General features: G+C 43.6%; 1 protein-coding gene across 1 annotated transcript in view; it reads right to left on the bottom strand.

Annotated features, from left to right (window-relative positions):
- Positions 1–1,327: 1,327 nt before the first annotated feature.
- CILP2 (cartilage intermediate layer protein 2) overlaps positions 1,328–21,688 on the bottom strand; it is a 38,098-nt gene continuing 17,737 nt past the window's right edge. The window contains exons 4-8 of the mRNA XM_032214160.1: positions 16,218–16,376; positions 9,813–10,127; positions 7,733–7,841; positions 4,813–4,970; positions 1,328–3,708 (exon numbers count right to left, since the gene is read on the bottom strand). Of these exons, the coding sequence (XP_032070051.1) occupies positions 1,328–3,708; positions 4,813–4,970; positions 7,733–7,841; positions 9,813–10,127; positions 16,218–16,376 (3,122 nt within the window). The remainder of the gene's footprint in view (positions 3,709–4,812; positions 4,971–7,732; positions 7,842–9,812; positions 10,128–16,217; positions 16,377–21,688) is intronic.

Raw genomic sequence — 21,688 nt, 5'->3', positions numbered from 1 at the left:
GAAAAGTGGACAATGTCCAACACTTTTCTGTGGAGATTCTTTGTGCACTTTCCAAACACCCTCAGGCTGAGAAAAGCAGTTTATGTGCTGTATGATAAGAATCTTTTTTGTGTCTGTGTGGCGTTTATCCACACTACTAAAACACAACCAAAAAAAAGAACCTTGGAAATGGCCCAACAATGCAGGCGTTCTGATATTAATTATTAGACATTTTCTGAGAAATAAACATTTGCGTTTAATAACAGGGAAATGCCGTGGTTTTTAAGCGAACCCATTGTAGTGTTTGCAAGATCCTGGAAGCAAATACCAGTTTCCAGAAAAAAGAAAATATTGTAAATTACAGTCATGTCACCACAGAATGCTGCAAATAGCAATAAATGCCAGCAAGTTTGCAAAGGGCCCAAAATGCAGTCACATGATTGTGGTGGGTGCCCTGGGTGTTAGAATTTTGAATCTGGGTCTTAATTCCCCTTTTCAAGGTCCATCATGGTGGTTTGGTGTTTGTATGCTGACTCTGTAAACCACTTAGAGAGGGCTGTGAAAAGCACTGTGAAGCAGTATATAAGTCTTAAGTGCTATTGCTGTTGCTGTCGTAACTTCAAACCATCTCTAAGCAACCAGTCATAAGTCAAGGACTGCTTGTAGAGTGTTTCACTGTTGCTTTGTGTTGTTGACACGGGACTGACAGGAAGATTGTTAAACTGCAAAGGCAAGAGATGCTCTGTGTGTGTTAAATCTCTAGGAATGTCCATTGAGCAGTGATGCAAAAGAAGGCAAAGAAATGTGCCAATAGAATTTTTTTTGAAAAGAACTAGTCACGCGTACTTCTGTTCTGAATCAGGTTGCAGCTACATTGTAATCCAGGAAAAATGGTGAGCAGAACAGAAAAGAGAACGGATAAAGAAATATTACATGAGAAACCACTTTGCTTAGAAAAACAAAGAGTACAATGGCATAGATTTCACCCAGGATGGTGAGTGGGACTGTCCAGTTGAAACTCCACTCTTTATGCATAAAAGAGGCATGGCTTTGATTGCATAGGGATGGGAGCCATCTTGATTTTGACCCCCTATGAATGTCCCTGCAGGCGGTATAGTAGTAATTTATAAATCTCAGGACACAGCAGGTCTACAGCTGGGACTGGAAGGGAGATTTATCACATTGGATCATGGAGATTGGCAGAATGTACTTTATGATGTTAAGATAAATTCTGAAGGCCGTGGGAATAAAACCTGCTGCAATGAGCCTCGCTCGCTCAGATACCCATCCTGAGGAGCTTCAGAGTGCGGTTGGGTCACAAAGCTTAACAAATGTTTCTTCATGCTTCTCACTGTTGGATCGGAGAAGTACCCACCCTTCTTCGGCGGCTGGGACGGCGCTGTAACACGGTCCGTAAGCCAGATGGGTAAGATACCACTTGAGAAGGGCCCTGGAGTTGTTCGTTGGCGCTCATCTCACGGCGCATCTCGGTCAACGTCTGGGATGGGGATTCAAGCAGGCGTTGGAAGAAGCTCTTTGTCCCGATTGGCTTTTCGTAACAGGTAAAAGTCAGAGCCGTGCCCCGATCGGACTTCATCTCGCGCGAAAAGCCATCCGAGGCGCCAGCAAAGCAGCGCCCAATTGCAATCTCCTTGGCAAGGTGTGGATTCTGGTCAGTCACAGTGTAGATGCCATAGTTGTGCCCCAAGGGATCCACTGGCGCCAGCATGGAGAAAGCCATAGTGTCATTATTTTCCACTAGAGGCGGGTGACGGCTTAGATACTCCCTCAAGTAGCTGTTGACAGCCGTGCGGTGGCAGCTCCCTTGTGGGATGACAGATACTACAGTCCTGTCCACCATTCCTTGGTCAAACAACATCCCGCTGCATTTAAATTCAACGCAGGCTGCCGAGCTGTTAAGTATGTCAACGTCCCGGATGCTACGGGAATCCCTTAGTCCATACAGTTGTCCCCGAGTCCTTGGATGACTGCCACCCACATTTCGTGACCTCACCATGTATTCGTGTGGCCCATTAATCTTCACTTTGATATAGCAGGCCCGGAATTCTTGAGGGTTCGGCCACCAGGAGAGGTAGTCTCCTGTCCAAGTGGTCAGGTCAGTCTCTTTAAAAGGCACAACATTATATTCATATTTGTCCTCCTCCACTCGGTAAAATCGGAAGTGGTTGGCTGTGACGGGAGCCTGATCACACTCCTTCAGATTTCGATAGGCGTAAATGGGCCCGTTGGTCTCATCGATATTGTTCTGGTTGGGTTTGGCAAGGTTGATCCTGAAAGCATTCTTCTTTAGGGCAGGGTCCTCATGGTCGGTTCTCTGGTAGCCAAGCTTGTTGAGATAAGGCTGAGAGACACCTATAGCCCGAGGGTTGAGCTTTGGGCTTGAAGGAACAGCCTCCAGTTCTTCTCCTCCCATGGTTGCTGTGACATAGGCCGTGTAGGCATCAGCCCTCTCGCTGTCGCAGAAAGCAGGTAAACATGCACCGTTGGGACCTGTCACCACACTGTCAAATCGGCCCCAGGCCCGAGGGTTAGAAGGATAACCAGGTCTGGGTTCAAGATTGATGAGTGTCACGATGACTCCCTCCAGCTGCTCACTAGGGTAGAACTTTTCATTGATGTATGTTCTGACTTTGACGAAGCAGCGACGTCTTTCTGCAACATCCAGATTGAATAGGCGCCTTTCCCGGACTTCCAAGTTGCCGATCAAGAAATTTCTCTCTTCCCGTTTCTTGCGTTTCTTCTTGGCCAGCTTGAGAGAGGCTTCTTCCTCCCACAGGCCTGTAATAGGATTGAGGGACCAGAGTTTCATTTTCTCTGTATGTTCCAGTGTTTTGATGAGATCCGTGTCCATCTTTATCTCTGCCCGCCCGACTTCTAAGCCCTGGTGTGTTTCTTCTTCCCAGAAATCCATCGAAAACATGCCGTATGTCCTGAGAGGGAAGAGATCCCCTTCGGCATTGATGAAATTCAGGTCACTGGAGGCAGTGCTCACTGTACCGATGTCCCGTGGGTCCACGAAAGTAATGCTTGCCTTGACGGTCCCATTGTAGACCTGCCCATCAGATCTGAAGAAAGATCCAGGTGGGATGACTATCTCCCCAATAGGATGTTCTCCAGATACTTCTCCCAATGGAATAGTATTATATTCCATTGATGCCAGGTCAACCGGCTTCTTCTTCCTCATCAGTTTGACTTCCTGGTAAACAGCCCCACCACGTTGGTCAAGTGGGAAAACCTTGATGGCGTCTACAAATTTCTGCAGCCGATCCACAAACTTGACCACAAGTCTCTCTGTGTTGGGTGGCACCTCTATGGTGAATGTGCCTTGATACCCAGTGAAGCCAATTTTCTCTGCACCCAGATAGATCTCACCAAAGCGGAGAGGTTCGCCATTGTCAGCAGCTGATGCTTTGCCCCGAACCAGGACTTTGGGCCGCGTACAGGTGGTACAACCACACTCTGCAACCACTTTGACGGGAAGGATGTAACCAGTGCAATGGATCTCTCTCACTTCCATGCGTTGCGTCCCACAACAATGCTGAGTAGCATCTTGGCACCGCAGGCCATCTGAAGAGTTTCCAGCACAGGGAGTACTGGGGCAATGACCAACATTGTAAAAGTGGGAACCTGTTGCCTCTTGAAAACAATCATCAGGGAGTTTTATGAGGTATTCCTCTGGCTGGGCTCTACATGCTGGAACATCTGGACCTGAAAGAAGAAGAAAGAATGAGATTAGGTGTCCTGTTAAGGCCCAGTTATACTAGATTTGTGACATTTATGAATAACAGGCAAAAGGGGCTTCTGCAATATCACAAGAGGTAGGTAGCAAAGAATGGCAGAGGGGCTTCTCAGTGTTGTGGTTCGTCAGGAGCCATCAGAGCTGGCAGCAGAGTTGGACAATGAGGAGGTTGGGGAGGAACATGGGCCAGTCCTGGAGGCTGGGAAAGGCTTGGAGGAGGGCTCTGAGTTGGAAGCAGAGATGTGGCCAAGGCTGTCTGGCAGTTCTCAGCTGCCTTCGGAGCTAGGCAGCAGTGAGGCAGAGGAACAGCTGGGGCCTGTTCCCAGTGTGCATATGCACCGAGCTGTCAGAAGAAAAGAACAGCTAAGAAATCAGGGTCTACTTGGGAGTAAAGCCACAGGTGGACGGTGAATGGCCCCTCCCATAGGAAATAAAAAAGAGCAAAAGGGGAGCGGGCTTTTGCAGGAAACAATTTGTTCAATTGTTTCAGGAGTGTGAAGATCTGTCTGTGAATCCCAGAGACTCTCTGCCAATTCTTTCCTTGCACTGCACTGCATTTGGGAAACATTTGCATGGCAGCTTTCCAAGCTAGATAAGGTCTGTGGTCAAAACTTCACCTTTGAAAGGCTGTTTACCAGGCCTTTGCTGAATGTGAATGAGAGGAATTCGCATTCGTTTAATAAAAGGGGTTTTGTTGGGACCAGGAATCTGCTTCGTGCTTTTTGGGGTCAGAACACTCAGTCCATCTTTTGTTCCTGAGAAGCTAATACTGCATGTTACTTCCAGCACCAAGAAATATTTCAATCTGAAAACTTACGGGAACCCTGTAAAATTCAACACTGAACTCAAAGGCACAAACATACAAAAATTATGATGATCTTTCTTTATAAGCTGCCCAGAGTTGCAGGTGGGTGGGCAACTTTAGGAATCAAAATAAATAAGGCACGCATTATGATTCATCTACCACAGCGACTATGTTCACCCAATACTGAGCCAAGCTCAAACAAACCACATTATCCTGAAACCAGATGTTTCAAGAAGGCCCTGTCACACACAAAAAAGCAGCTACTTACTTATTACTGTCAAGTGGGCAGCAGAGGATTTGATTGAACTGTGGTTGTTGCTGGCTTTGCAGTGGTAAAAGCCAGCTTGGTGAGTTCTCAAATCACGTAACACTAAGCTCCTGCTGTAATTGTATGTTTTCCAGTTCAGGAGCATTCCATTGTGATACCTAGAGAAACAGAAGGAGATGGAGAGAGGCAGAAAGGGGTGGGGGGAACCACTTATATTTGAATTGGCAGCAATTACCTTCTTCTTTGGTCAGTTCTGTAGACTGTTTCCACTCCCCAAACCTTCAAAAGCCAGTTTGCCTTATGCCATACTTTTCTCACTGTTTTGTGCAGGACACACTGAAATTTTAGGACTAGGCAAATAAATGTAAGGATTGCCATGATCGAGTTCCTACTTAAGAAAAACTTATTTTATTTTTTTAGAGAAAGTGATAAGTTGGAATACAAAATGGACTTATTAGATTAAGTTTAAAATACAGTATGTTACTATTTCCCGTAACTCTTAGTAGCCTTTTACAAATTAGGGCTGAATTGTGAGTTTTTATGTCTGTGGAGATTCTCAAATCATCCAGATCATGGTTGTCCCAAAAGTGCTTTTTCAAAAGGCAAACTGGACTTTGTTTTTCCTTGAAGACATTTTGCTCCTCATCCAAGAGATTTCTCCAGTTCACTGAAGTCAGAATTGAAGAAGCTGCTGGATGAGAAGCGAAACGTCTTCCAGGAAATGCAAAGTTCGGTTGCCTTTTGAAAAAGTATCTTTATGAGTTTTTATAGTTTGGTTTTTTTATTATAAGGGGGGATATGGGAAGAATAGACCTCTTCCTTATTGAAATATTAGAGAGGGTTTTTAAGTTTCTAAAGTTCATACTTGTCTGGAGGGAGTGGGCAGTCATATTTTATATATTTTCTAACCCCCCCCCCCCATATCTTTGCACTTCTTTTTCCTCACTTTTTACATTTTTTTCTTAATTTGTATTAGTCATTTGTCTTTGTATTGGTAAACTCTTAATAGAAAAAGGCTCAGCTCCTACTGACTATACGAATATGTATATTCTTGGCAGCAAAAGCTACTTGTGGCATTCACTGCTCTCCCGGATGTATTTCACTTCTCAAGTCCAAGACAGTCCTTGCACTCTGCTGTTCTCCAGATTAAATATGTACCGTATTTTTCAGCGTATAAGACACATTGGAGTATAAGGCGCACCAAAGATTTTGAAGAGGCAAATTTTTTAAAAAAGTTTTTGTACTCTGCAGACCTCCCAAAACTGGCCCGTTTTTCGCAAAAATGGACCCAATTTTTGTCAAAAAAGGGGCATATATAGCCTTTAGGAGGCTTGTAGAGTGCTCCAGGGGGCTGGGGGGGGGGGCAAACATGAGCAGAAAACAGCCTGTTTTTCGCTCATTTTTGCCCTCCCCAGCCCCCAGGAGCACTCTGGAAGCCTCCTAAAGGCTATGCATGGCCATTTTGATGAAGAGGGTGGGGTTTCAGGAGGCCAAAAATGCTGTATTCAGTGTATAAGACGCACCCAGAATTTCACTCTCTTTTTTTGAGTGGAAAAGGTGCATCTTATACTCTGAAAAATATGGTGTGTGTGTATGTGCATGCATGCATGCATGTATGTATGTCTACGTATATAGATAAACCCACCATCCTCACCTTTAGTTCACCCTGCCATTGGTTGTGAATTTTTTTTTTAAGAGTCATCATTCACTTTAGAAAGCTTGCTGAAGTGGTGGTATGGCAGTAGGGCAGATCAGGTTGAACAGAAAGGGAACAGAGCCAAAGGACCAGGTGTTTCTCTCTTGTTATCCTGGCTTCGAAATTGCTTTTACCTCAGTTCAACCTGTAACTTGAAATGTTCTGCAGTATGTGTGTGTGTGTGTGTGTGTGTGTGTGTGTGTGTCCACTTGTAGTCACAACAAACACACACACAGAGTTCTTTTATTTATTTTTTACATGGATATTTTGGTGACGTTTTCAAAAGGGCTTTGATCCATGTTCCCCCATTGTATAATCTCAACATTTTATAGGCTTGTTTTTCAAAGACATTTATATGGAATAGTTTAATGTATCATTTGGCCCTATAAAACATAGCTGTGTTTTGGAGAAATAAAGGCCAGTTCTTACTGGCAGCCTTTATTGGCCTGAGACCCGAGAAAAACAAATGTTATGATTGATCAGGGTGTCCCAAGTTTCCACAGATGTCTTCTGGCATCTACTGAAAAGTTGTTTTAGATTAGAAGGTCTCAGGTGAGTGACAGGTGTCAGGATAGACTGGCATTAGTTTTTAATAGTTTGTTTTCGGGCTTATGTTTAATTGACCCGATCTTACTCTCTTTGCTTGTTTGTTTTTTTAATCTGATGCTCTTAAACTTCTGAGAGTCTCAATTAAGAATAGCAAGTTTAAATTGGAAAAAGAAATAAATTTGAATGTTGCTTTCTCCATGAAATGCTAGACCTGTCAATCTTCCTCAGCCTGAAATCTGGGCTGCAAAAAAACAAATGATCACCAGATGGCAGCAAAGAGATGCAGAAAACTCTTTAACTTCGCTTCCACCTGTCAGGGATCCAGTTTTTCCTGTTTGCCAGCACCAGCCCTCAGTCTCCCCATCTGCAAAATGGTGCATAGCACTGACCTATCACACAGGGCTGCCTGTTGGGATTATTGCTGGCTAGTCCACAAGTTCCGGTTTAAAAACAAGAGCGAGTAATGCAAGTTCCAAAGTTATGACGGCAACTTCCTCCCAGGACTCTACAGCAAAAATGATAGTAGCAAGAGAAAGTGGTCGAGGACTTCTTCTTTTTTTTTGTTCCCTCCATCACTTCATCTTTTTATTCCCAGAGAACGAGGCAGACACAGGCTTAAGTTCCACTATGAGTTTTCCCTCTGCTCTCCTGAACTCCACCTGCAGCATGACTCACCAGTAATATTTTTGGGGTTCAGGGGTGCCTTGGGCACTGCAGCAGAATCTCACTTTTTCTCCAACCATCCTCACTTTTGATTCAGGACTGGTGACCATGTAAAGTTGTTCTGCCGTGAACGGGAAGGGAAGGAAAGGGAAGGAAGAAGGAAGACAGAAGGGAACGAAAGAGGAAAGGGAAAGGACAAACAAAAATATTAATCTGACCAAAGTGATTTGAGATTTATTAAATTTATATGCTGCCCTTCTCCCAAGGACTCAGGGCGGCGTACAACAATTAAAAGGAAACACATAATATAAAAGTTAAAAAAAAATTAAATGGAATATCCCAAACCCAATTAAAATTGACAATACAATTTTAAAAAATGAATTAAAATTAACAGTGATCAATACTTTATTTTGTTTTGTTCAGGCCAGGCTGGCTTGCTGGAAAAGCCAACTTTTTAGGGCACGTCGGAAGGACCGGTGGTCGGGGATTATATACGAAGCTCCGGGGGCATTTCATTCCAGAGGGAAGGCGCTCCCACAGAGAAGGCTCTCCCCCTGGGGGTCACTAGCCGACACTGTCTGGCCGACGGCACCCTGAAGTACCTTTGTCTCACTAAAAACAGGCAATTTATGGATGATGAGTTTTCCCTTTGCCTTCCTTCAGTGTTTTATGGGTTTGCTATGCCTCCAAATTGCCTAGCCAACTTCCAATTTAGCTAGGACATCTCCAGTATTAATTCCAGAATTGAATCCTGTGTAATTTGTCAGTTTTTGTGAGTTTCAAGGAAGTGTTACACAACAAAGTTTATATCTAGCCGATGCAGTCACATCATATACTGTTTCATAAGGTCAGGCGATTATTATTTTTTCTGGCCAAGTACAAACTCAGTCTGCTTTTGGATTGCCTCACCAGCCAATCTATTGAAAAAAAAATGGGTTAATTCAGTAGCCGGGTTCAGTGTCTTTGACCCAGAGTTCAATTGAAATGCCCTCTACCCAGAGGTGGGCTCCTGCGGATTCACACAGGTTTGGGAGAACCTCTAGCTAAAAATCTGCCCAGTTCAGAGAACCCGCAAATCTCACCTTTGGCTGGCCACACCCACCCTCCCAGAAGTTCCCACACTGCCCGTTTGGGATGCCAGTTAAGTACGTGGCCTGCGCGGAGGCTCAGGGAGGGCAAAAAATGGGCATACCAGAAGTTCTGGAGGGTCTCTGAAGCCCGGGGGAGGACATTTTCACCCTCCCGGAGGCTCAAGGAAACCCTCCAGAGTCCGGGGACGGTGAAAAAAGACACACACACACTGGTGGTGCAGTAGGCCCACTAGGCCATGCCGACCATGGCTACACCCACCCAGCAACCAGGCAGAGAACCCTTTGCTAAAGTTTTTGAAGCCCTTCCAACTCTGAGCATAAACTCTGCTGCCCTCGGGCCACTTCCAGTGCTGCCTCTATAGTCTCTATTCCAGTCTTTCTGCCAGATTGCGGTGTCTTGATTTCTTGTATTCGGAGAATATTAGTGGTTAAGTTGCTGGCCATGAGTTCTAGTCCTGCCTTAGACATGAAAAACCAACTGAGTGACTTTGGGCCAGTCGCCCTCTCTCAGCCCAACCTGACCCACAGGGTTGGCGTTATGGGGAAAATAAGAGGAGGAAGTAGTATTAGGTATGTTTGCTGATTTGAATTATTTATAAATCATAATAAAGATAAGATTACAAAAGTCAAATGAATAACCATTAATGAGACCCATGGGTTTAGCCCTTTATCAAAATCTGGAACTAACTGATGTAAATTGTAAATGTAATTGTAAATGTTCCAACACTGGAAGTTTTTAAGGAGATGTTGGATAGCCATTTATCTGAAATGATATAGGGTTTCCTGCCTAAGCAGGGGGTTGGACTAGAAGACCTCCGAGGTCCCCTCCAACTCTGTTATTCTATTCTAATCTATAGGGTGGGTGGGAGCTGCACAATAAAGCAATCTTCCCATATTTAATTGGGGAGGGGGCTTCCTTCAGCCTGCAGATCAGGAATAGGTAGTCCTCGACTTATGACCACGATTTTCCCACCCCCAGCCTGGATCCACAGTGCACTTACCCAGTCTGTGGAGTGTGATCTCCACCAAAGAGGTCCCAGAGCCATTGACTACAGGTGAGGCGCTACCTGGTGCAAAGCGCTCAAGCTTAGCAGTGACGTTGGTGCTATTGCCAGCACAGATGCCACGGATGGTGAACTGACCCCAACGATTGCTTTGGGCCAAGGGGGTGAGAGGCTGGTCTGCCAGGGCTATTGGGACATCGGCAAGGGGCATCCCATCAGCCCGCCGTACAGTGCCCAAGAGTGTGTGGTTGGGACAAATGCAGCCAGTACAGTCCTTGTTGGGGATGCCGATGGCGCAGCTAAGCTGGCAAGCTAAGAAGAGAGAACCAAGAGGGTGCATTAAGAGTCAGGTCTTGTTAGTGAAGGGGAGGAGCAAATGAGGATTTATAATGGGGGTGTCAAACTCAAGGCTTAGGGGCAGGATCCGGGCCCACAGGGTGCTTAGATCTGACCCATGGGGCCACCCTGGAAGCAGCAAAGGGCTGGCCCATGGTCCCTGAGTCAGCAAAAATGGAGTTCGGGCGGGCTGCAAGAGGCTCTCCCAAGCTCCATTTTCGCTGGCAGAGGTTTGTAGGAGTCCATCGCAGGCAAAAACGGAGCTCTGTTTTCCCTGGCAGAGCGCTCAGGCCACCACGGGTACCCCGAGACATCGAGCTGGCTATGCCCCCCTGGCCATGCCCCCCTTCCCCCTCCCTCGTGAGGTCAAACACAACCCTCAATGAAACTGCCTTTGACACCCCTGTTTTATAAGGAACTAGCTGATGACCCGCCATTGCCCAGGTATTTATAGATATCAAAGTGTTTGTCTGACAGGGAGCCATTGAGAGGGGCCTTTCTTCCCCCTACTCCCATGCCCATCATCCCTGGCCTCACACTTCTCCTCCCATGCACTCCTCTTTCCCACCCTGTCTATGATCCTGGCACTTTGCCCGAAATCCATCCGGCACGTCCCCATTGGTCCACTGGAGAACGAACGTCATGGCTGGCTTTCCAGAGGAAGCTGTAAAGGAACTGACTTCACAAACCATTGTCGCTCTAGACGCCACACTCGCTCTGCTTAAGGGCCGAGGTTCTCTCTTCCGCCTCCCATGACATCATAAACAATTGCCACTCTAGGATGCTGCACTCGCTCTCCTTAACGGGCCAGGCGTTCCAGAGTTGTGCTGGAAGACACACACACACACACACAGCTGTCTTAAACACACACATGCGCACACACACATATACACACACCAGTATTTGTTTCCAGTGGGTAAGTCATCTGTGTACCAAGTTTGGTTGAAATTGCTCAAGACACTCCAGAGTTATGCTGGAAGACACACACACACACACACACACACACACACATCCCAAGGGTGACTCCCCACACAAACACACATTATTTGTTTCCAGAGAGTAAGTCATCTGTGTTCCAAGTTTGGCTGAAATTGTTTGAGGCGTTGCAGAGTTATGCTGGAACACACACACACACACACACACACACACACACACACACACCACACACACACACACCACACACACACACACACATTGCCTATTGCTCTCAACAATCTGGCTCCTCATTTTACCAGCCTCGGAAGGATGGCAGGTTGAGTCATTCTTGGGCCCCGTCAGGATCAAACTCCTGGAGTAAACATGGAGTTAGCAAATGTTGCAAAATGAGGAATGCTGGGGGCACCTTTCTTCAGCCAAAGACGAAAACTGCATTTCCTGCATCTGATTACCTATCCTGAGTTTTCCTCCCCGCTCCCGTTCAGGGATAATTTCTTCCCTGGCAGATTGCTTGACAACCTATCTCTTCCTAAACTGCTTTTCTTTTTCGTACAGGCTATGCTTCCCTGAAAGCTGCAAATCAACTCAGCTCTGTAATCATGATTAGTTAATTAGCACCCAGGCACAGCTTGTGCTGCTATCTGAAATTGCCATGATCCTCCTTTTGTATCCTAAGCAGCTTGGAGCACTTTTAAGCTTGCTGGTACCAAGGCAAACCTTTCAATGTGTATTCGCCGTTGTGTGCTTGCAATCTCTTCCTTTTGCAATGAGCAGAGATGCAAACATTGATTTCCCCTTGCTAATTATGCCCCTAGAACAGGGGGTGGGTTGCTACTGCATTACTACCGGTTCGGCTCACAAAAATGTTTGCGTGCGCTCGCTTCGCTCACATGGCAAATGTGCGCTCCGCACGCAGGAACATTTGCACCTAAAAAGGTCTGTGCGTGCGCACAACGTTAGAAAAGGGGGGAAAGGGGGGGCTAATTTTTGTTTAGAATATGTTGTAAAGGTTTAAGGCTATTGGATGACTCTGTAGTAATTAATGAAATGCCATTAGGTGGTTGTGTTTTTAACTATGGATTATTCTAGGCAAAAGCACACTAAAACAATTTCAGTCAAATGAGACTATGATATGTTGAAAGCAAGACTTATTAATAACTTTGACATTTGGAGGGCGGGGCCGAAGCCATGACGAGACGACGTGCGATCTCAAAGCTCTGAGATCGCAGTTGACACTTTTATTACTGGGGGGTCCCATCGGACCTAAATCATCCTGAAGAGATGAGTCCCGCTGGGAATAGGGCGGCATATAAATAAAATGAACCTTGAACCTCGAACCTCGAGATGCTGGTGCTCAACCCAGACAAGACCGAGTGGCTGTTGTGTTTTCCTCCCAATAATTTGACCACCGTACCATCAATCAGGCTGGGGGGACAAAATTTATACCCCTCAGATAGGGTCCGCAACTTGGGAGTCCTCCTGGATCCACAGCTGAGTTTTGATCACCATCTATCGGCTGTGACCAGGGGGGCATTTGCCCAGGTTCGCCTGGTGCGCCAGTTGCGCCCCTACCTGAATCGGGAGGCTCTCACGACAGTCACTCGAGCCCTTGTGATCTCTAAGCTGGAATACTGCAACGTGCTCTACATGGGGCTGCCCTTGAAGAGCACCCGGAGACTTCAGCTAGTACAGAACGCGGCCGCGCGAGTGATTGTGGGCGCACCTCGGTTCGCCCACATAACACCTATCCTCCGCGAGCTGCGCTGGCTGCCTGTGGATCTCCGGGTGCAATTCAAGGTCTTACTTACCACCCATAAAGCGCTCCATGGTAGTGGATCTGACTATTTGAGAGACCGCCTTCTGCCAATAACCTCCCTGCGTCCCATCAGATCGCATAGAGCGGGCCTCCTCCGTATTCCATCCGCCAGTCAGTGCCGACTGGCGACTACCCGGAGGAGAGCCTTCTCAGTTGCTGCTCCGACGCTATGGAACAATCTCCCCGTGGAGATTCGTACCCTGACCACAGTCCAGGCCTTCCGTACAGCCCTCAAGATCTGGCTAGCCCGTCAGGCCTGGGGATAAACTCTTCCGCCCCTCCCGAATGCTGAGAGAATGTTGTGTTTTTAGTATTTTTCAGTTATTGCACATTTCTTTTTATGTTTTGTCTTCACTCCCCTTCCTTGTTATTGTAAGCCGCCCTGAGTCCCCTCAGGGAAAAGGGCGGCCTATAAATGCTATTAAAATCTACTAAAAAAAATCTACTAAAATGAAGTATAGGAAGATTACGTCTTGCTGATCTCAGAGATATCACAAAATCTCCGAAAGAAGCAAGAAAAGGTCTTCAAGCCGGTAATAAAAATTCCAGTCTTTTGTCAAGACTGACAAAGTCAGGGCGGCCTCAGAACGGAATGATGTGGAAAGAGAAAGTGTTTCCAGCTGGTGAGAAACTTTTATTGTTTTTAAAAAAACAGACTACCTATAAAACCTAAAAACCAACTTAAATCAAAGAATAGAGGAACTTAGCAGCGAATTTGATCTTTGTAATGGTTCTGGACAGTGGTTATCTTACTTCTTAAATGCTATTTACATGGATTGAATCTAAGCAAACCTTTTTCAAATGGATGAATTAAGCTTTCTTCTTCTAACATTTCTTTGTGACTTTCTGCAAGCTACACATTGATTGTTTTGACTTCGACATTGCAAGGTTTTACTGCCTGGCTGTTTGGCTTAAGATCTGATAAGATTCCAAAGCTGTCCCTTTGAAATCTGTTTTTGCTTACAGAGAGTTTATGAATGTATGTTTTAATCTTGTTGACTTCTAAGAAAAAAATAACTGTGTATGAATATGGCATCCGCAGAGTTTTTGAATTTGCAAGGAATACTTTTAGAACTGCAAAAATTATTAAATACAGAGGAAACTATTGAGAGAAAATTGGAATATTTGGAGCATTTAACAATAAAATATGATGAAAAAACTGAGGATGTTTTTCAAATACAAAATAAGGAGATTGAAATTCAAAAAACTGAAATGGAAGACGAATATAAAGAGACTAAACCTGTTGATATTCACGGCAATTGGTTTATTTCTGAAAAAAGAAAGAATGGAATATTGAAAGAGGAATTAAATGGAGAGAAAATTTATTTCAAAGGATAGGACATAGAAGAAGAAGAAAACATTAAAGAATCTATGGACTATGAAATACTATTTGCAAAATATTTGATAACACTGCTGATAATTAAAGACAAGCTGAACAAGGAAACAGAAAGAGGGTGTCAAGACTACATGAGAGATATTACAAGCAAGGAGTTGCTAAGAGGAGTCCATACAGATTTGATCAAGAGGATGTTTGGAGGACTGGATCCACAAATGGTAGAAGACATTAGATTGTTTTGCTATTGGAAAGATACAGGCTGATAGATGAAAGAGTATAATTTAAAACTAGCTAAACTTAGTTAAATTTAGTGACAATAGGTATAATTAAATAAAAATTGATAATGATAGTAATGTATACAATGTCTAGTGTTATGATAAGTAATAATTGGATAAGAATATTGAATGTTATCTGTGAAGGGAAGTCTAGAAATACTTTTGGACTATATATAAAGCTTATTAGTAACAGTAACAATAAAAAAGAACAAAATTAGACGCAGCTAAGTTTTAATTATTAGGGGGGAAATGTTATGATATAGGATATAGTTAAATAAAGAAAGGATAATGATAATAAATTATATACATGTATGGGTATAATATAAGGGAATTGGATGTAAATGGTAAACAGGGATTTGGAAAGGAGGATTAGAAAATTTTGGTATTAAATATTATGGATGTTTAGCTAGAATAGGATATGAGGATTTAATGTTAATGGAGGATTTTATAAATAAGTAAATGAATTGCCAGTATGTGGTTATGTATTAAATCTTGGTATATTTTATGATGAAGGACGTTTAAATAGTCATAGTCAAATAAAAGTGGAGGTATGAGGATGGTAATATAATAAATATCCGAGTTAAGATATTAGAGTTAATATGAATTATATTTGATGACGGTGGAAGAGATGCACAAAAGCCTTTTGTAACAAACTGATATACTTTCTACAGTATGTAAAGAAGGAGGATTTGTATGTTTGTTTTGAAAATAAAAATATATTTTAAAAAAAAGAACTTTGACATTTGATATGAATGTAAGTAATGACTGTGGAAGAGATGCACGAAAGCTAATTATAACCAATTGACACACTTTCTACAAGATGTAATGTAAGGTGATTATTTTTTGTGTGTGTTGTTTGCTTAATAAAAAAAAATTTCAAAAAAAAAAGAAAAGGGGGAAAAATTAAATTTTTGCAATGAAGATTGTTCTGCGCATGCACAGAACCAAAAATCAAGATGGCGACACTGACGATAGAACCGGTTTGGGGGCGTGACAGGCCAAGTTATTACCTACTCGGCCGAACCGATCAAAACCGGTAGGAACCCACCTCTGCCCTAGAATCAAGGTGAGGATTTCGAAGGGGGCAGGGGGGGAAAGGCCTATATAAGATTTGCCTCCTTCTTCCAACTTTCTCATGAACTGAATTTGGGAATATGAGCCTTCCCTGCTGTTAGGACTCCTCTCTGGCTAATTGGGCTTTTGTCCTCATGACATTGTAAGTATTTAGGAGCAATTTCTTCATCTTTTCTAAGATTTATTAAAGTCCCGGCTTCTCTCTTTGGTATTTCTCCTGCAAGTTCTAAATTAAAATGTTCGACATGCAGATTAACAGAAACGTTGCCTTTAAGAATTTGTGGTGGGGACACTGAGGGTCACAAAAAAGAGTGGTACGGTAGCCTAGAGGTAGAGCTTTCCCCTCACAACCAGGAGGCTGTGAGTTCAATCCTAGGTAGAGGCAGATATTTCTCTCTCTGGGCACAATGAGAATATATCTGCTGAACAAAGCTCCGCTTTGATGACAGAAAGGGCATCCGGCCATTAAACTAGCTCCATTCAGTTGCCCAGACTCCACTTTGCAAGGGATTATTGGGGGGGGGGGGGGTGTCGTTAAATGATGACAGTGAGGGCCACAAAAATATGCATACGAGTCACACAACCTTTGAATAAAGGTTAAATACAGTCAGAGAGATTCTTGCCATTACCTGGACAAGATATGTTGGCGCATATCTTCACCTCCAAGGGACGCCCCACACAATGTGAGTGCTTGGTTTTTTGACAACTTCGACGCCTCACTTGCTTCCTACCACTGCCGCATGTTTTTGAGCAAGGACTCCAGGCTCCCCATTGGCTCCATTGGAGTTCTGAGGGTAAGAAAAGCCACTGGCATTAATAATCAATTGTGCATTTGCCTTCATGGAACAACCTATCCAAAAGTTTCTGAAACTGGCATACCTGATATCAGCCCTACATATTTTTACTTGGACTGAGTCCTTTGGAAATCCATAGCTTTGCTGCTCTCTGAGCTGGGTTGTTTTCTTGCAAACATTTTATTACCCCACTAGGTAACATCATCAGTGGTAGCAGTGATGATGTTACCTAGTTGGGTAATTAAATCTCCCAACTCACATTGCGCCAAGGACCCCACAATTCAACCTTGAGCTGCAGATGTTTCTTCTATTGCCAATCAATACAGGAATAGCAATAGCAGTTATAGCAGTTAGACTTATATACCGCTTCATAGGGCTTTCAGCCCTCTCTAAGCGGTTTACAGAGTCAGCATATTGCCCCCAACAACAATCCGGGTCCTCATTTTACCCACCTCGGAAGGATGGAAGGCTTAGCCGGTGAGATTTGAACAGCTGAACTGCAGAACTGCAGTCAGCTGAAGTAGCCTGCAGTGCTGCATTTAACCACTGCGCCACCTCGGCTCTCGACTCGAAGCCCTCGACTTACATCAGTTCATTTAGCAACTGCTCAAAGTTACAACAGCGATAACAAAAGTGACATGACCATTTTTCACACTTAACGACCGTTGCAGCATCCCCATGGTCACCTGATTTACATTTGGATGCTTGACAATTGATTCACATTTGTGACGGTTGCACTGTCCTGGGGTCAGGTGACCCCCTTTGGCGACCTTCTGACAAGCAAAGTCAATGGGAAAGCCAGGTTCATTTAACAACCGTACTATTAATTTAACAACGCCTGGGATTCACTTAACAAATGTGGCAACGCAAATCCAAACAAACAACAGGGAAAAACTCACTTAACAAATTTCTTAGCAACATAAATTTTGAGCTCAATTGTGGTCGTAAATTGAGGACTACCTGTAGCTTATATGCCTGTGGAGACATGCATAGAATTGTGCTTCGAAATCCGTGATGAAGAAAACTCGGGGATTACCTTTGTCCCCATTTATTTAGAAATCCCACGAAAGAGTTTTAGTTGAGGTGTGTCTTCATATAAAACCATGCCACTTTTCTTAAACAAAACAGAGGTCCATGGGAACCCATCACTAAAAAACCCCACCCGTTTTATTATAATTATTGTGAATGCATATTATACTGATGTTCTTCAGATTTTACGGTGATCCCAACCTCAAGGAAGGATTTGAAGATTACTTTGGAAGGTCAGATGTCTTGGCACAAGGAACATTTTGCCTCTTAAAGTATGAACATTAAGGTGGCTTTAGGCAAACTGCCCTTTTTGCATTGGCAAAGCTCTTTTGGAACAGCTGACAGAAGTTCCGTTTTTATTCTCCTTCCTCTCCAGCCTCTACTCCCAAACCACAAACACATTTCTTTTTTTGTTACAAATTTATTCTATGACTTCTGCACACACACACAAAATGTGTGTGTTAAACCAAGTAAAAGTTCAACGTCTCTCCCAACCCGTTTTAGAACAGGAATTCTTGCGCCTGAGAAGGTAAGCAAAAAGAGACAAGCAGTTGGCTTGCTTCTCCAATCCAAAACCACCCAGACCCACATTTTGAACAGAGAAAATGCTGGAGTTTTTATTCCCTAAAAGAATATGTGCCCAGCAAGTTATTAAATGTCACTAGAGAGTTGTATCACTTTTTTAATCAATCCGAATAGAGCTGGAAGGGACCTTGGAGGTCTTCTAGTCCAACCCCCTGCTCAAGCAGAAGACCCTACCATTTCAGACAGGTGGCTGTCCAGTCTTTTCTTAAAAGCCTCCAGTGATGGGGCATCTGCAATTTCTGAAGGCAAGCTTTTCCACTGCTTTATTGCCCTCACTGTTAGGAAGTTTCTCCTTAATTCCAGGTTGCTTCTCTCCTTGATTAGTTTCCATCCATTGTTTCTTATCTTGCCTTCTGGTGCTTTGGAAAATAAGTTGAACCCCCCCCCCACTTCTTTGTGGTAGCTCCTCAAATACTGGAATACTGCTATCATGCCTGTTAGGAATATAATTCTAACGGTTGGGTTGGCAATATATAAATCATGTAACAATGTTGTACCTGTTTCTTTAAACCATACTGTAAAATGTGATTGGTTTCTGTTTTTCCTCAATCAGCCATAAGAGGGAGCCAGAATGACTGTTAGCTCTCTCTTCATTAGATGCTGGGCTGATCTGATCTGAGTGTTTTAGAAGCTGGCTGTTAGAAAGTGCCGTGAGCTATTGTAAGTTTTGCAACTGTTAGCAAACTTTGTGTACCGGACTGATTATATGATACTGGACTATGTTATTTGGATTATCCCTTAATTGAAAGACGTTGATGACTGACTGTCTTATCCGTGTATGACTTGGACTGTTTGATGGACTCTGATACCTCTATTTCCACGAAAGTAAAAGCCTATTTAAACTGCAGTGTTTCTGTATGCTGGTTTGTGTGTTCTCCAACACAACTCTCACAATGCTTCGCTGAACGTACTCGCTCTCCCAACGGGGAGCTTACCTAACAATGCCCCCCCATCCTTTTGGGGGGGCGGATTAGCCAAACCCAAATCCTGCAATCTTTCTTCATATGTTTTAGTCTCCAGGCCCTTAACCATCTTAGTTGCTCTTCTTTGCACTTTTTCCAAAGTGTCTGTTTATATAAATTTTTATTTATATATTTATTTGTCCCTTTATAGATATACGTTGGTCAGATAGATTGGAGTGGCAAAGGAGAAGAATGTTTAGCACCAACTTTTGAGTAGAGAAGAAATAGGAGGTACAAAATTATAATGAGGAATGCGTGCTCAACTCTGCTTTTTTTCTCCCTTCTGTCCTTCCAATTCCATTTCCTTTCGAGTTGGGACTTTTCTTGTACAAATCTAAAAGCAGGAGGTGTCTTAATCGTGGCTTTTGCATGCCACTTTTTAAAGACTCAAGAGCAAGACTATAATGTAGTAGCAAAAATGACAATGACTGTGGGAAAAGAGGAAGGGACAAGCTCTTAAGCCCACAAAACACATCACATAAGAATAGAATAGAATAAACAGAGTTGGAAGGCACCTTGGAGGTCTTCTAGACCAACCCCCTGCTTAGGCAGGAAACCCTACACCACTTCAGACAAATGGTTATCCAACATCTTCTTAAAAACTTCCAGTATTGGAGCATTCACAATTTTTGGAGGCAAGTTATTCTACTGGTTAATTGTTCTAGCTGTCGGGAAATTTCTCCTTGGTTCTGAGTTGCTTCTCTCCTTGATTAGTTTCCACCCATTGCTTCTTGTCCTACCCTCAGGTGCTTTGGGGAATAGCTTGACTCCCTCTTCTTTGTGGTATCCCCTGAGATATTGGAACACTGCTATAGCAATAGCAGTTAGACTTATATACCGCTTCATAGGGCTTTCAGCCCTCTCTAAGCGGTTTACAGAGTCAGCATATTGCCCCCAACAACAATCCGGGTCCTCATTTCACCCACCTCGGAAGGATGGAAGGCTGAGTCAACCTTGAGCCTAGTGGGATTTGAACAGCCGAACTGCAGAACTGCAGTCAGCTGAAGTAGCCTGCAGTGCTGCATTTAACCACTGCGCCACCTCGGCTCTATGCTATCATGTCTCCCCTAGTCCTTCTTAATGTAAGATACATTATGTTAAAAAATATTAAATAAGTTCAGGAAGAGGAAGCAAATAAATAGGAATGCATTCATTTTGGCAAAATGATACTTCTTTATTCATCGATATACCACCTTAGCTCTAGGAACTGCAGGGTTAAATAATATTCCTTCTAGTTCTTACCTTCACCTTAATCCAATAATGTAGATTAGATCCTGGAGAGAGACTGGCCTCAAATCACCTCAAATCAGTCTAATAGGACCTTTTCTGATCAACCCATTTTATTAAAAAATACATGCTATGTAACAACTCCTTTATTTTTGGCTACCAAAGATTAACACAGCTGTCTTTCTGCAGTGTTGTTGTCCTGCAAATCCACTTTCATACTGGCTACATTACACAAATATAGCAGGATTTTGGCCAGTCACTCTCTTGTAGCCCCAACCCATCTCACAGTGTTATTGTTGTGGAGGAAAAAGGAACTAGGTGTGTTTGCTGTTCTGGGCAAATTAAAGTTGATAAAAGTAATAAAGGGGAGATTAAAAAATCTAATAAAATAAAATAAATACACTGGCAGGATTAAACCCCTTGTCCTCCTGAGGTTTAGAAGGAAGGAAGACGGAGTAGCAAATCACACAGGGCAGCAATGGGAAAAACTTTATTTGTTCAATGTTTTTATTGTTAGTGGCACATGCTTTTCTCACTTGGAACCCCTTGTCGGGCATCACAGGTCAACTGCCATCCCTGGAATCCCCATCACCAGCTTCAAGAAAACACACTGTGCCGGGCTGATATTTTGGATCATTATTATTATTATTTTTTTACAAAGAATTTAGACAACGTTGATAGATGTGTGTGTACTTAGGGTCAAATTCACCTCTTAGCCCCATCAGAACAAAGGATCGAGTGTCAGACCTTCTGGACAAAAAAATGTTTAATGCTTGCCCAAAAACGTACTTGGCAGGAAACCTTGGCAGGGATCATGTTAATTAGAAAGGAATTGCTTTGCCCGTAAAAACAGAAGTTCTCTGGCCCTTTGGAGACCGCAAGGCCATTGCTGACATTCCTTGCAGGTGATGTCTTGACCCCAGGCCTGGGCGTGGTAGAGCTGTGTTGACTGCCCAGGCAAGTAGAGAGTTCTCCTTTCTTGAAAAAGGTCAGCGGTTTCACAGAGAAAAAATAATAATCTAGATGGCATTTCAGACCTTGAGAGCCAGTTTAGAATAACAGAGTTGGAAGGGACCTTGGAGGTCTTCTAGTCCACCCCCCTGCTTAGGCAGGAAACCCTGCACCACTTCAGACAAATGGTCATCCAACATTTTCTTTTAAAACTTCCAGTGTTGGAGTTTAGGGCAGTGGTTAAGTCATCAATCTAGAAAACGTGGAGGCTCTGAATTCTAGGCCTGCCCTAGACCCAAATCAGTTTGGGTGACCTCGGGCCAGTCATTCTCTCTTGGCCTTAGCAATGAGACAATGGCAAACCACTTCCAAAATCTTGCCAAGAAAACTGCAGGGACTTGTCCAGGAGTCACAAGACACCAAAAAAAATAAATAATATTTGAATTCTGAGACAGGATGTGGCTGGGAAAATGTCAGGGGTTGAAATAAAAAAAGGAGGCGAGGGAAGAGTAATGAAATATTTCTCCATTTTTGTAATAAGAAAAACCATAG

Source organism: Thamnophis elegans, chromosome 1, assembly GCF_009769535.1.
Source record: "Thamnophis elegans isolate rThaEle1 chromosome 1, rThaEle1.pri, whole genome shotgun sequence".
NCBI lineage: Eukaryota > Metazoa > Chordata > Lepidosauria > Squamata > Colubridae > Thamnophis > Thamnophis elegans.
Note: the sequence above shows the minus strand (reverse complement) of the source record. Positions and strands in the feature narration are given on the sequence as shown.